The following is a 14,061-nucleotide window of genomic DNA, read 5'->3' on the forward strand; positions in this document are numbered from 1 at the left end:
TCCGAGGTTTAATCACTCAGAGAATGCTGTTGGGTAAGCCTCTCCGGCCTGCAGGTTTTGGTTATAATTCTTCCAGTTGCAAATCCCCAAATCCACTCCTACTAGAAGAGAAAGATGAGGAGGAGGAGAAGGAGGAGAAAGAAGAAGAGAAAGAGGAAACAGTAAAGAAGAAGGAAGAAGGGGGAAAGGAGGAGACGGTGGAGGTGGTGATGTTATTGACTCACATAACGGAGATGTTTTATGGTGAACTTCATTGGCTTCAGGAATAACTGGATCTAGGTGCTCAATGTCATCAATTTTTTCCCTCCCTCCCCTCATCTCCCGGTTCTTCTTTCCTCTAATGGGCTTCTCAAAAAATGGCCACTGGTAGGTCCAGAATTATTTTCTAACCAGCTTAGCCACCATTGGCAGAAAGAGAACATTTCTTTTCCAACAATTTCATTAAAACCCCACAGGGCGGGCTTCCCCGGTGGCGCAGTGGTTGAGAGTCCGCCTGCCGATGCAGGGGACACAGGTTCGTGCCCCGGTCCGGGAGGATCCCACATGCCACGGAGCGGCTGGGCCCGTGAGCCATGGCCGCTGGGCTTGTGCGTCCGGAGCCTGTGCTCCACAACGGGAGAGGCCACAACAGTGAGAGGCCCGCGCACAGCAAAAAAAAAAAAAAAAAAACCCCACAGGGCTCTCAGTGGCTTGGTCTGAGTCATGTGTCAGCCTGGTAGCCTGGGGTAGGGTTAGTTCCACCAAGCCTATTGGCTAAGAGTAGGGGTGGGGTGGTCCCCAAAGGACAATTGAAGTGGTATTTCAAGAAGAGAGGATGGATGCTGGGCACACGAAACCACTCACATGTCGACTATCACTGGTGTGACCATATAATTTATTGCCCAAGCCAGGACACTTTTGAGAAGGAAAGAGGGCATTTTTTTTTTTTTTTTTTTGCGGTACGCGGGCCTCCCACTGCTGTGGCCTCCCCGTTGCGTAGCACAGGCTCCGGACGCGCAGGCTCAGCAGCCATGGCTCACGGGCCCAGCCGCTCCGCGGCACGTGGGATCCTCCCGGACTGGGGCACGAACCCGCGTCCCCTGCATCGGCAGGCGGACTCTCAACCACTGCGCCACCAGGAAGCCCCCAGAGGGTACTTTTAATAGACAAGACTTAATAGGCTTAGTCCAAGACTATCCTAGGAAAGTATTGTCACCATATCTATAGCAGCCAAGAGCCAGAGAGCCAGGGGCTGTCCCATCTGAGCCTTGGATCCTGCAAACCAAATCTCTCTGGCTCTCTGGGCACAGGTAGGAGAGGAGAAGGCGCTCAGGGCTCAGATCTCAGGTGGGGTGGAGGGTGGCTTGGTGGGGTGAGGACACGTTGGAAGACAAGTCCCAGTTCTCCACATCCACTCAAACTCCACTCTTCTCAAACTGCCTCACCTCCACCTCCCACTTGTTCAAGTTATGGCCCCTCCTTATGCCAGGTGTGCCCTTCCTGTACTCCTCATACACCAGGACCCTTCTCTAGTCCTCTGCTCTCCCCCAGGGGTCTCAGCCTTCTCACAGCTCCTGTAGCATTTCCAGATTTAGCATAGGCTCTGTTCAGCGTGCTTCCTGCTTCCACCATGGGGTAGGGGTTTTATTCTGGGTCTTGTCTCCTCATCCCCTTGCCATGTAGCCCTCAGCAATGCTGACTGAAGACTCTAAGCTGGGTCACTCTGCTGGGCCAAAACCCTCAGCTGTCTCTCTCCCTCCAGCCCAGAGCCCTCTCCTTTCTGCCCTGCCCACCCCTTCCTTTGTGTTCCTGGTATCGATCGCTAGGGAATCCTAGCCAAAGGGCTTCTCACGCAAAGGCATACAAACTTTGACCCAGGATTGGCTGTTCAGCTCCGGGTCAAGGTCCTCTAACCTCCTGCCTGTCTCCCTCTTTCTCTGCCCCATGCTCCTGAGTGTCCCCTCCTATCTTGAGAGCTGTTCCCCAAGACAGGGCTTGGTGATGAGAAGTGCAGGGCCTCCCATAACCCCAGTGCCCCAGACTCTTGTCCAGGAAGATGGGGCGATGGGGGGCCCTGACCTAGAGGCTGAGCCTGTCTACCTTTTGCCCCCTGGGGCTTTGCTGGTAGTCTGGGACAATAAACCATGGTAGGAAGAGCCCTGGCCTGAAAGCAAGGGGCTAGAGTTCCGGGCTCTGCTTTGATTTGTCATTTGTCCTCGGGCCTTCTTCTTTCTGGCATCGGTCTCTCCAGCTGAGAAGTGGGAGAGGAATTGGCTTAATTAGCTAATGAATTTCTTTGGGATTACGAGCCCCTTGGAGAATGTGAGAAAAGCAGTGTATCTTCTACCAAGAGAAGTGGTTTTCTGTGTCCTGGTCAGGAACCCCAGCAGATGGTCTTCCAGCCACGATGAGCAGGCTGCCATGATCCTCTAGAGCTAGGGCATTGGTGGGGACTCTGAGTGCAAAGGGAGAGATTGGGCTACAGAGCAGTGATGGATTTGGGAGTACCTTGCTTCCCACTTCCTTGCCATGGCTTCTACACAAGTTTTTTCCACTCTCTGTGGCTCTAGCCCCAGTTGGGATTAAAGGACAGACCTCTCTTGGGTACCATGGAGTTTCTCAGGCTGAGCCAGAGATGCAAAGGTGAAATGAATGGAAGGATGCTGGACAGAATGGAAGCTCAGCAATACCTCCCTTGCCTCCTGCTTGTTCTGTTACCTAAATTCCACCATTATATCATTAGTACTTTGGGCTCAACACCCTGGTCATGTGCCCCATTCGTAATACAGCTGGGTTTAACTCCTTTACCAAGTCCTTTATCTTGCAAGGACTTGGCTTATTAGATCAATTTCCCACAGGCTGGTTTTCTGTGTTAGAGCATGGGGGATGGAGTGACAGGTTGGGTTGGGGTGCTAGCAAGAGTCAAATGTCCTGGGAATTACCATGGAATAGTGTTGGAAACAGACCAGGAGAAATCTAACTTGCTGTGGAAAGGATCCAGGAAGTCTTCTCAGAGGAAGGAATGTCTTAGCTGAGACTTTAAGTAGGGGAGATTAGAAGTAGAGGTGGGCATTCCTGGTAGGTTCTGCTAAAGATTCTGGTTTCTATTCAGATGGGAGCTACTGAAGGGGCAAGGTGGTGTTAGAATGAGATTTTGCATTTTTGAAAAGACCACTTTGGATGCCACAGGGTGGAGAAGGAATTGGAGAGAGTGAAAGGCAGATGGTACCCAGGCTTCGAGGCTGTTAGTACTCTAGGGAGCAATGATGGGGGCCTGGATGAGGTTGTGGCAGTGGGGCTGGACAGATACCAAAGTGGAGAAATATGTCCTTTACCCCTTCAGTCTGTTCTCAGCACAGTAGCCGGTGATCTTCCTTGACTCAGACCCCACAATGTCTCTATCTCACACAAAGAAAGTCCCATGTGTCTCAGTGAGGTGTTCCCTGCACCTGGGGCAGGGTTCCCCTGCCCCCCCCCACCCCGTCCCAGCATCCCACTCCCTGGGGGCACTAAATTCCAGGAGAACTCCCCAGTCACAAGACACTGCATATTTCCAGTGCCCCTGGTACTGCTCCTTCTCCCAAGGACTGCTGTGCAGGGCTTTTGAACTTGCTGTTCCTTCTGCCAGGTGCACTCTTCTTCCAGATATCTGCCTTGATTCTTGATTTCACCCTCCTGCCTGGGCTGGGTGTCATTTTCTCAGTGAGGCCTTCCCTAACCAGCCTTTTTTGAATTGCAGTCTGACCCCACACGATTCCTACCCCTTCTCTGCCTTATTTTTCTCTATAGCACTTTTCACTCTCTGAGACTCTGCGTTTTCTGTCTCCACCTCCCACCCCCCTTGCCTCACAATGTAAGCGACATGAAAGCAGGAGGTTGTCAGTTTTGTTCACCTCTATATCAATCACCAGCGTCCAGAACTGTGTCTGGCACATAGTAGACACTTGGTAAATATTTATCTGTGCAGTGCACGAGGTGGCATCCAACTGCTGTGGAAGGTGACGGGGCAGGATGAGGCTCCGTTTCCTGGTCTGGGCCAGTGGATGGCAGTGCTATTCGTAGCGTTGGGGAGCGCGGCGGCGAGGGCGGGTGATGTGGTTAGTTGGGGACACGTTGAGCTAAACACGCAAATACACCTGGACACCCTACATCGGGAAGCCTCGGCAGGGACGAGGACAGTGTCGGAGGCAGCCGGCCAGGCGACCCGGGCTGTGCTGGGGCTGCATGTCCCGCCACAGGCGTGGACCAAAAATAAGGACACACTCAGGAGCCCGCTTGCTTGCAAAAGCCCAGCTATGCACGCAAACCTAGGCCCTTTGCACGCCCCCTCCCCCGCCCGCCCCATCCAATCACGCACCTACGAGGGTTCGGCGGCTCCTCTCCCTCCACCTCTACCCCCATGCTCCACTAGAGACTGGCCCTTTAAGAGCCCCGCTCCCGACTCCTCCCCCCACCCCACACCCCCCTACCCTCACGCCGGCGCTCGCGTGACTGTGCTGGGACTGAGCCGGGCCCGGGAGTTGGGCGGCTGGGTGGCTGCGCGGGCCTCCGGGTCCTTCTCACGCAACTTCTGGGCACCGCGCCCCTAGCCAGGTGCGGCCGGGATGGACCGCGTGACCTCTGCCCCCTGGAGGGATGTGCCAGACTCATGCACGCTAGCCTGGGGAGGCATGTGCGCCGGGCGCACCCCTCTTTAGTCCCTGGGTCCCCTCTCTTGCCCGCCCAAGCGCCTGCCTCTAACCCTTTTCTCGGCCACCAGGAGATCCACTCGCTGCCCGATTTCTCTGCCATGCCAAAGCGCTAGCAACCCTGGGAACTTCGAGGGCCCGTGGGTCCTGGCTAGAAGTACCCTTGGTTTGCAGCATTCCAAAGTGGCCCTAGAGGCGCCTCAACGTGTCCCCGCTAGTGCGCGCTCGGCGATACTGCACTTTCTCCATCCCTTCCCGCCCCTCCGTCAGGGAACGCTGACTTCTGCTAGTCGTCCGGGCTCTGGGGTGGGTGGGTGGAGGGCTCTGGGGGAAGGGGCCAGCCCATCGGCGCCTCTGGTCTTCCGGCCCCGGTGACCTCGGGGCTGGGGTCGTCGTGCTTCTCACGCGAGCATGGACTCAATAACCCGGTTTAGGATGTCATCACCCGCAGCTCCGCCCCTCCCTGCCTGCCTGGCTCCCATCCGCTAGTAGTGAGGAGGAAGCAATTGCACCCCCAAAGTTCAATGGGTGCAAAAATGAGGGAGAGGGGTCCCTGTGCCCGGGGATAGAACACCCCCATACCCTCTTTCGGGCTATCATGGGACTACTTCCCCAAAACCTTCTCAGCTGGGCTCTGCCCTATCCATGGGGTACCTCGGAACTGGGGGTCCCAGGTACACCCCTTTAAGTGCCGACACTTGGTTGAGGCATCCCATAGTGGGTTCTTAGCTATCCCCTTGCGTCCTGTCTCCCCACTCCTCTCTCCATCCTAGAGCGACCATTCGCCAGCCGCACCCCACCCCCACCCCCGCCCCATCCCAGCGCTCCAGGAGGCGTGGCCACACGCGAAGGGCGCCTATAAAGGTGGCAGTGCCTTCACGCTCACCCTGAAGGTAACAGTTCCTTGGAGCCTTCCCTGATCTTCTTCGGGGGTCCCTGGCTCAAGGGACCACTCTTCCCAGCTCAGCTCTGCAGCGCCCCCCGCAGACGCAGGTGAGTGCTGGGGGCTTCTGGGTTGTCCCTTCCCTCCCCGCAAAGGAAAATTTTGATGCATCAAGGTCTTTCTGGTCTAGCACCTCAAAAAAAGGAGACTAAGAGTGTCCTTAGTGAGGAGGCAGTCTAGCTTCCCCACTAAGTGGGGAAACTGAAGCCTGAGGAAGGGCAGGACTTGCCCGAGGTCCCACGACTAGTATCAGAACTCTAGATGCAGACGCTCCCCTCTCAGGGCTCCAGGACCCAGGCTCCAGCTCCATCTCCCACTGACTCCATGAATGCCTTGGGGCTTCCCCATGAGGCTCACCTGGGAGGCTGGAATAAGGACACAGGTGAGCCAGTGCAGCCCTCCTTCAGGCTGTGTGAGGGGGGCTTCTCCTGGGTGGTCAGGGTAGATGGAGGGGGCAGGTTGGGTTCTTACTAGCTGTACCCTGACTTGTCTAAAAGCTACCCCTGGCTGGAGACACCCTCCCAAGGCATAGCTTGTCAGTGCTGAGGTGTGCTGGCCCGACATGGGAGGCTGATCTGAGTGGGAGTCCTGGGCACTGCCGAGGGGCCTACCCTGTTCCATTGACTGACTGTCTTCTCTGTCCTCTGCTGGGGGCAGTCAATGTGAGAGGCTGCCCGCTGCAGAAAGCTTGACCCTGAAAACTCAGCAGTCACACCTCTCTTGGCCTCCTACCATCTTTTTTTTTTCAAAATTAACAGCCACAATAGTTTATTTACCATTGAACTCTTTATAAGATATTTACAAGACAACCAATTTTACACATCAGAAATGGTATAAAAGTATGAATTACAACACAGAAAACAATATGAAATGGGCATAAAACAAAGCTGAAGTGGACAGAAAAGCAATTTCTCTTTTTAATTTATTAACACTAGCTTAAACCTTGTTAAGGAAAGAAACAAAGAACTGTGTTTTAGGAGAATTGCTGGGCCTTCAGTTGAAGGTTGAATTTCACAGTGTTGTATCCCACGTAGGGAAAAAATAAGACTAATTTCCCCCACACACTTTAACACACTGTAATTTTGCTCTTGGAACTTTGCTAATCTACTCTCTAACCTCCTTCTCAACAAAACTTCAACATATCCAAATCAAAGGAGAATTGATCAAATGATTGGCCTCCTACCATCTTATGAAGGCTAGAGGTCTTTGGGGCACCCACTGTGCAGAAGGGAAAACCATGGCACACCAAGCCCTAGCAGTATCCCCAATTCACTCAAGGAATTGGGACTAAAGTGTGCTTTGGGATTCAGCTCCTCCAGGAAGCCTCCCTAGACAGATGGCTATAGTAGTTGAGGTAGGAACCATATAACCTCCCCATCTTGGCTGGCTCTTCTGTGGGGAAACCTCACTAGTCAGACTGTGAGTTTCCCCAGGTCAGATCTGGGTTTTCTCTTCTCAGCTGGGCACCCTGAATCAGAGATCATGTCGCACTCCCTCTCTCAGGTGATGTGACTGGAGCTGAAAAGGGTAAAATGAACCGACTAATCCAAGGCCACATCATAGAGCCTGGAACACTGGGTGTCCTGACCACCGGTCCAGGGCACCAGTAAGATGTCCCAGTCTGAGCCCCATGCCTCGAAGAGAGTAGTCCATGAATTTGTACACCCTTTCTAGACCGAACCTAGAGAGAAAGTATTGTCTCAGCCTCTGTTAAACTCAGCTCCATTCCTAGTTTCCCAGATTCCAGCCTGGAGTTTTCTCGCAACCTTTGCCTGGTGGGAGCCTTCCATTTATTCACAGCTCTCTTGTGACTGGCAAATGCGGGAGGCCCAGACTATTCATTCATTGAGAATTGAGCCCAGTGAAAAGCCTGGCCTGGAATTCTGTGACCGGGAGCCTCAATCTCGCTGGCCTCCAGCTGCTTTTAAACCGTGGGTCAGTTGAACTCAGAGAGCTGGGGATGAGGGCAGAGTGGCTTGGACAGTAAGTAAGGGGGCAGTGCCCTGTCCCTGCCCCACCCTGTCCCAGAGTCTGGCAGGATTCCCTAGACCCTGGGTTTGAGCAATAGAGAACTGAGGGTTCTGGGAAAATCCCTTTTCATCAATTGATCTGACCACTCTTCCAAGGGAAGTGCCTATGACAGGAGCTGGAAACTTCCCAGGGAACTTTCCCTAAGAGGTCTGAGTCCTGGCTCTGTCTGAGTGCTGGGTGGCTTTAGCCAAGTCAGTGCCTCCTCTGGAGGTGAGTTTCCCCAAATGTGAAACGAGGCTGAAGGAGTGGATGATCCGTTGCTCTCTGACAGTGTTTTCCCTAGTTGGGTGGGTAGTACTCAAGGGGAATTGGGTGATACACATCGATTATGTGTTTATTTTAATATATATCAGGGGAAAAAACACCTGTACTTTCACACAGATATTATGGTTTGGAATGCTGCTAAGTGTGTGGATTTAAAGTTGATTTTAGAAAAATATGATGTACATAATAGTATAGGTGCTCTATGGAAATCACAGGCTGATGTTTAGATTGGTGCAGCAGTTAAGAGAAAGTGCTCTGGAATTAGGCAAATTTGGATTGGGATTTGGATCCTATACGTCCTGGCTGTGTGACCCTGGGCAAGTTACATATCTTCTCTGAGCCTCACTGCAGTCTACCACATAGGCTGTGGCCAGGACTGAATGAAGAATAACTAAAATTCTTGGCACATAGTAGCAGCTCAACAAACAGCTTCTCCTACCTCCTGTTCCCCTTCATGTCCAGTGAACAGTTCTGGATAAGGTTTTCCATTTCTTTGACCAGTGTGCTGACACTTTAGGACACTGGCTCCTCCCAGCTCCCCATCTGATGTCTTGATCTTTCCCTCCTATCCCACCTCTCAGCGGCCACCTTGGAATCTCTACACTGATCATGTTCTCTGTGTTTGGACTCTCCATCCCCATCTCGGCCACAGAGCTTCTCCTGGCCTCTGCCACCTTCTGCCTGGTATTCTGGGTGGTCAGGGCCTGGCAGCCTCGGGTCCCTAAAGGCCTGAAGAGTCCACCAGGGCCCTGGAGCTGGCCCCTGATCGGGCACGTGCTGACCTTGGGGAAGAGCCCACACTTGGCCCTGTCGCGGCTGAGCCAGCGCTATGGAGACGTGCTGCAGATCCGCATTGGCTGCACACCCGTGCTGGTGCTCAGCGGCCTGGACACCATCCAGCAGGCCCTGGTGCGGCAGGGTGATGATTTCAAGGGCCGGCCTGACCTCTACAGCTTCACCTTAGTCGCTGATGGCCAGAGTATGACCTTCAACCCAGACTCTGGACCAGTGTGGGCTGCCCGGCGACGCCTGGCCCAGAATGCTCTCAAGTCCTTCTCCGTTGCCTCAGACCCGGCTTCCTCATCCTCCTGTTACCTGGAAGAGCACGTGAGCAAGGAGGCTGAGGTCCTCATCAGCAAGTTCCAGGAGCTGATGGCAGAGTCTGGGCGCTTTGACCCCTACAGGTATGTAGTGGTGTCAGTGGCCAATGTCATCTGTGCCATGTGCTTTGGCCGACGCTATGACCATGACAGCCAAGAGCTGCTTAACATAGTCAGTCTGAGTAATGAGTTCGGGGAGGTGGCTGCCTCTGGGAACCCAGCCGACTTCATCCCTATCCTCCGTTACCTGCCCAACACTGCCCTGGATGTCTTCAAGGACTTGAATCAGAGGTTCTACATTTTCATGCAGAAGATTCTCAAGGAACACTATAAAACGTTTGAGAAGGTACAGGCTCGGGAGGGGCAGATGAGTGGTCGGAGTGGGTAGGGTCAGGGGTCAGGAGGTCAGAGATAACTGGAGCAGCATAGGGTTTGGCAGGCTCCCGCAGGCCTTCACCCTGGGATTTTGAAGCCAGTAGTGGAGGGGACTCCATCCTTGGCAGGGAGATAGAACTTTTTCTTGACCAGCCCTTCTATCTTTCCATCAGACAGCAATATTTACTGAATAGCCTGTCCATGCAGGACCCTAGGCCAGTTATTGTGGGGACCAGAAAGAGTTAAAGAGTTGGTCTTCCGGCCTCATGGGAGAGAAAAGGGTAAAAAACATGTCCAGATGGTAATGGTACTGGACTCTGTGTCACGTGTCCCTCGAGTTGGGGCTGCAAGTATCCTGAGTCAGGAGACAGCCTTGGAGAGGCAAGAGAAGCTGCAATGGTAGTCTCGGGCGTGGGGCAGTCACCTGCTGAAGGAAGATGCTATAGGGATGGGAAGGGACCAGGCCTGGATGAGAGGCAAGTCTAGGTTTGGGATCTTGCTCACCCGTGGGCCTTCCCTACCCAGGGCCACATTCGGGACATCACAGACAGCCTGATTGAGCGCTGTCAGGACAAGAGACTGGATGAGAATGCCAATATCCAGGTGTCAGATGAGAAGATCGTTAATGTCGTCATGGACCTCTTTGGAGCTGGTATGAGCTACCCCGTTGTGCCCTTCCTCTTCCCAGCTGTCCTGACCCGCCAACCACCTAACTTTGCCCTCTATTCTCCCCTGGCCAGGGTTTGACACAGTCACAACTGCCATCTCCTGGAGCCTCATGTACCTGGTGACAAGCCCCAGCGTGCAGAAGAAGATTCAGGAGGAGCTGGGTAGGTGGTGGCTTCCTTCAGTGTGCTCAAGGCAGGAGGTCCGGCCAAGGTCTGAGTGGCCCCTTCATCTGTCTGGTCCTTTCTGTTCTGCAGACACAGTGATTGGCAGCGCACGGCAGCCCCGGCTCTCTGACAGACCCCAGCTGCCCTATTTGGAGGCGTTCATTCTGGAGACCTTCCGACATTCCTCTTTCGTCCCCTTCACCATCCCCCACAGGTGAGGCTCCACGGGTCCGCTGCTGTCTGATGCTGGGCCTTACTCCAGTTCATGTACCTGATCAGGGTGGTGGGAGGGACACGGTATGGGAGGCAGGGGGATCTCCTTGTGGCCCTGAGCCTAACTGAGCTTCCCCCCTCCCCAGTACCACAAGAGACACAAGTCTGAATGGCTTTTACATCCCCAAGGGGCGTTGTGTCTTTGTAAACCAGTGGCAGATCAACCATGACCAGTAAGTTGAGAGGGGGCAGGGGAAGCTTCACTCTCTCCTAAGCTTCAGACTCTCCTGTCCCTGAGCTACTTGCCTAAACCCTATTCTTCTGAGCTGGGGCTCAACCCACCTGATGGTTCTGAGCCCCCAAGCTGCTACTTCAGCTGCCTCTCTTCAATTACAGGAAGCTGTGGGATAATCCATCTGCCTTCTGGCCAGAACGGTTTCTCACTGCTGATGGCACCATTAACAAAGCACTCAGTGAGAAGGTGATTCTTTTCGGTTTGGGCAAGCGGAAGTGCATCGGTGAGACCATCGCCCGCTGGGAGGTCTTTCTCTTCCTGGCCATCCTCCTGCAGCAGGTGGAATTCCGTGTGACCCCGGGTGTGAAGGTGGACATGACCCCCATTTACGGGCTGACCATGAAGCATGCCCACTGTGAGCACTTCCAGGTGCACATGCGCTCTTAGGGGACGGAGAGCCCTGCAGCCTAGACTCTCTACTGGCCTGTCTGGGCAGCCAGGCCAGGGGGCTGACCCAGGGAGTCTAAACTTTGGCCTAAACGCACAGATATTGTCTGGCTGACTTTTTGCTGTCTGAGCTGTGGGCAAACCTGAGAGATTATACCTGCCCCCTACCCTGGACTTGTCCTTCTGTGCACTGACCACAGACAGTGGACACAGCAGGGGTCACACAGGAGCTGATGGAGCCCTTCCGAAGTTGTGCTTAAGCTAGGAGGCCTGGAAGGGATAGGGGGTCCTCAGGCCTCTGGAAACCTCTAAAGAGCTCTCTGGAAGCCCCTGGGCTCACCAGCTGGCTGGCTCTCTGTTCAGGCTGACTGGCTTGAGAAACATTTAGAGCAGGCAACACCAGGGCCTGTCCAATCTCTTTGACAATTGGGAGCCGTCAAGAGTGAAGGGGAGGGATTTCCCTGGTGGCGCAGTGGTTAAGAATCCGCCTGCCAATGCAGGGGACACGGATTCGATCCCTGGTCCAGGAAGATCCCACATGCCACAGAGCAACTAACCCCGTGCACCACAGCTACTGAGCCTGCACTCTAGAGCCCATGAGCCACAACTACTGAGCCTGCGTCCTGCAACTACTGAAGCCCCCATGCCTAGAGCCCGTGCTCCGCAACAAGAGAATCCACCGTAATGAGAAGCCCATGCACCACAACAAAGAGTAGCCCCCACTCGCCATAACTGAAGAAAGCCTGCACGCAGCAACAAAGACCCAAAGTAACCAAAAGTAAATAAATAAATTTATTAGGGAAAAAAAAAAGAGTGAAAGGGAGAGGCAGTCCAGGATACCGACACAGTGGTGGTCTCCCCGCTTATACAAGGCTGAGCAATCTGACCACTAGGGTCTGGGACACTGTGCCTGGGAGATCGCCTTCCTCTCTGCAGGCAGGAACAGGTCTGCCTCCTGGCCTTGCAAGGTCCCTGTTCCTGTCCAGGATGGGCTGGGGACTTGTGTTTAAGGGGAGCAGAGAGCAGAGGGAGTGCCCAAATCCAAGCACCAGGACCAGGTCAGGAGGGAAGGGGTAGTAATTCAATCACCTTCTACTGGGTCTCCTTTCCCTATGCCCTGTGTTAAAACGTCTTTTTAAAATGTTTGTATGCAAGGGCCTTTTTATTTTAGCCTGTATTGTACTTGTATGTTTGCATTTACCATATATGAGAGCTTAAGAACAGTTTATTGAGTGCTATGGAAAAAGTTCTAACCCAAGTATCCAGAAATGTGTGGGAAGCATCTACCTGAGCTAAATAAAGATATTATCCAAAAGTCGTATAGGTGGAGAGTTTTAAAATCTTGAGTGAAGCCATCACTCATCTATGTTCCCACTCTGAGCCCAATCTCATGTCGGGTTTTACTGTGGGAGGACGAAGGGGAGGAGGAGGCGGTGGAGAGGTGAAGCTGCTGCTCTCAGGCAGCTCACGGTCTGGCTGGACACAAGACTCTATCACTTCACTGGCTTCCTCCTTCTCTAACTCATCACACATTGATGAAGAACATTCTCTGGACCAGGCACGGGGGGGAGATAAAGTGAATAGAACACGGTTCCTTCAAGAGCTTCCCAAGCTAGTTGGGGGAACTAACTCATGAAAACATCACCCAATTCATTGTGGTCAGGCCTCTACCAGACAGATACATACAGGAGGGTGAAGCCCAGAGCCAGAGGGGGCTGGGTGGGTTGGCGGGGAGTGGGTGCTGGGAAAGGTTACTAGGTCTTGGGGATATCTGCATGGGGCCCTCCTTGGAGGTTGGGAGGCAGACTCATTTGGGACTCACAGCATTAGATGCTCAGGTCCAACAGGTGGACTCTGGTCATGGTGTGGGGGAGAGGAAAGGTTCTCAGCTCAGAAGTCATGGTCTGCTCCTCACTAGCCATGCCCGGTTCAGGTCCTGCACCCCTATTAGAACCCAGAACTGGTCACAGATGGAGAACAAAGTGTTTGATTATCAGGCCCCATAGGCCGACTGTTGCCCAGATTTCAACATTGAGATCATCCCTCTCCACCTGGGATGGCAGAGTAGTGGTGCCAAGTTGGGGCAGAGGCTGGACCCACATAGTCAGGAGCTATTCCGGCTAAGGGACTGAAGAGAGATGCACTGTGACCACAGCCCACCTTTCCTCCTGAAGCATTGTGCAGTGGCCAGGAATTGCCATTCATGCACTGTGCTTTCTGGCAGGAGTGGATAGCTCCCACTCACCAAGAGTTTCAGGCCTCTGCAAGGAAAGAGCTGAAGTCAGCTGGAGCAACCCTGTTTATATAGGAAGATGAGGAATTTGGCATCCAATCATTCCTGTACTGACTTAAAAAATAACTTGTATTATATGCTATAACATAGATGAGCCTTGAAAACATCATGCTAAGTGAAAGAAGCCAGACACAAAACGCTACATGTTGTATGCTCCCATTTATATGAAATGTCTAGAACATGCAAATCTGGAGAGTCGGAAAGTAGATTAGTGGATGACAGAGGATATGCGCAGAGAGAATGGAAGGCGCAGGCCTTCTTTTAGGGGTGGTGGAAATATTCTGGAATAAGATTGTGGTGATGGTTATATAAATTTGTGAATATACTAAAACCCGCTGAATTATGCAGTTTAAAATAGTTAAAACAGTAGAAAAAAAAAGTATGCCAATCTTTATTCTAAAAAAAAGGGAGGAATGGGGACAGCATATGCAAAACAATTTATGGAACTGTTCTCACTAATCATATTGGTAATGGTAATATTAGTATATTTATTTTGAGACTATAGAGTAATGTGGGTTAAAACAAAGAGCAACTAATAATGAGAATATTCTAATTCATCATCCCCTATATCCTTGAGAACCAGGATCTTTGGCGTGGAAAAAAGGAGGTACACATGTAACATATAAAAGTTTGAGTTAAAAAATATGTTGTGTATATATA

The 14,061-nt window shown here is 52.7% G+C and overlaps 1 protein-coding gene across 2 annotated transcripts; it reads left to right on the plus strand.

The window, feature by feature from the left end:
* Positions 1-5,557: 5,557 nt before the first annotated feature.
* Positions 5,558-12,427, plus strand: CYP1A1 (cytochrome P450 family 1 subfamily A member 1). Of its 2 annotated transcripts, XM_024761833.1 has the most exons (7): positions 5,558-5,660; positions 8,487-9,351; positions 9,906-10,032; positions 10,121-10,210; positions 10,304-10,427; positions 10,573-10,659; positions 10,823-12,427. In XM_024761833.1, exons 2-7 carry the CDS (start codon positions 8,515-8,517, stop codon positions 11,106-11,108), a joined length of 1,551 nt encoding a protein of 516 aa, XP_024617601.1. In that variant the 5' UTR covers positions 5,558-5,660; positions 8,487-8,514; the 3' UTR covers positions 11,109-12,427. The 2 variants fall into 2 exon arrangements, with proteins under 2 accessions (XP_024617601.1, XP_024617602.1); XM_024761834.1 differs by lacking the exon at positions 10,573-10,659 and having other exon boundaries at positions 5,573-5,660; positions 10,823-11,625.
* Positions 12,428-14,061: the final 1,634 nt, after the last annotated feature.

This window comes from Neophocaena asiaeorientalis, unplaced genomic scaffold (assembly GCF_003031525.2).
Source record: "Neophocaena asiaeorientalis asiaeorientalis breed wild unplaced genomic scaffold, Neophocaena_asiaeorientalis_V1.1 scaffold54, whole genome shotgun sequence".
In the NCBI taxonomy this organism is placed as follows: domain Eukaryota; kingdom Metazoa; phylum Chordata; class Mammalia; order Artiodactyla; family Phocoenidae; genus Neophocaena; species Neophocaena asiaeorientalis.

What these genes read in the sequence shown, in the direction of transcription:
- CYP1A1 (XM_024761833.1), top strand. Translation starts at nt 8,515, where the DNA reads ATGTTCTCTGTGTTTGGACTCTCCATCCCCATCTCGGCCACAGAGCTT. An exon ending in ACTATAAAACGTTTGAGAAG is followed by an intron (nt 9,352 to 9,905) that starts GTACAGGCTCGG and finishes TTCCCTACCCAG; the next exon opens with GGCCACATTCGGGACATCAC. An exon ending in CCCTTCACCATCCCCCACAG is followed by an intron (nt 10,428 to 10,572) that starts GTGAGGCTCCAC and finishes CCCCCTCCCCAG; the next exon opens with TACCACAAGAGACACAAGTC.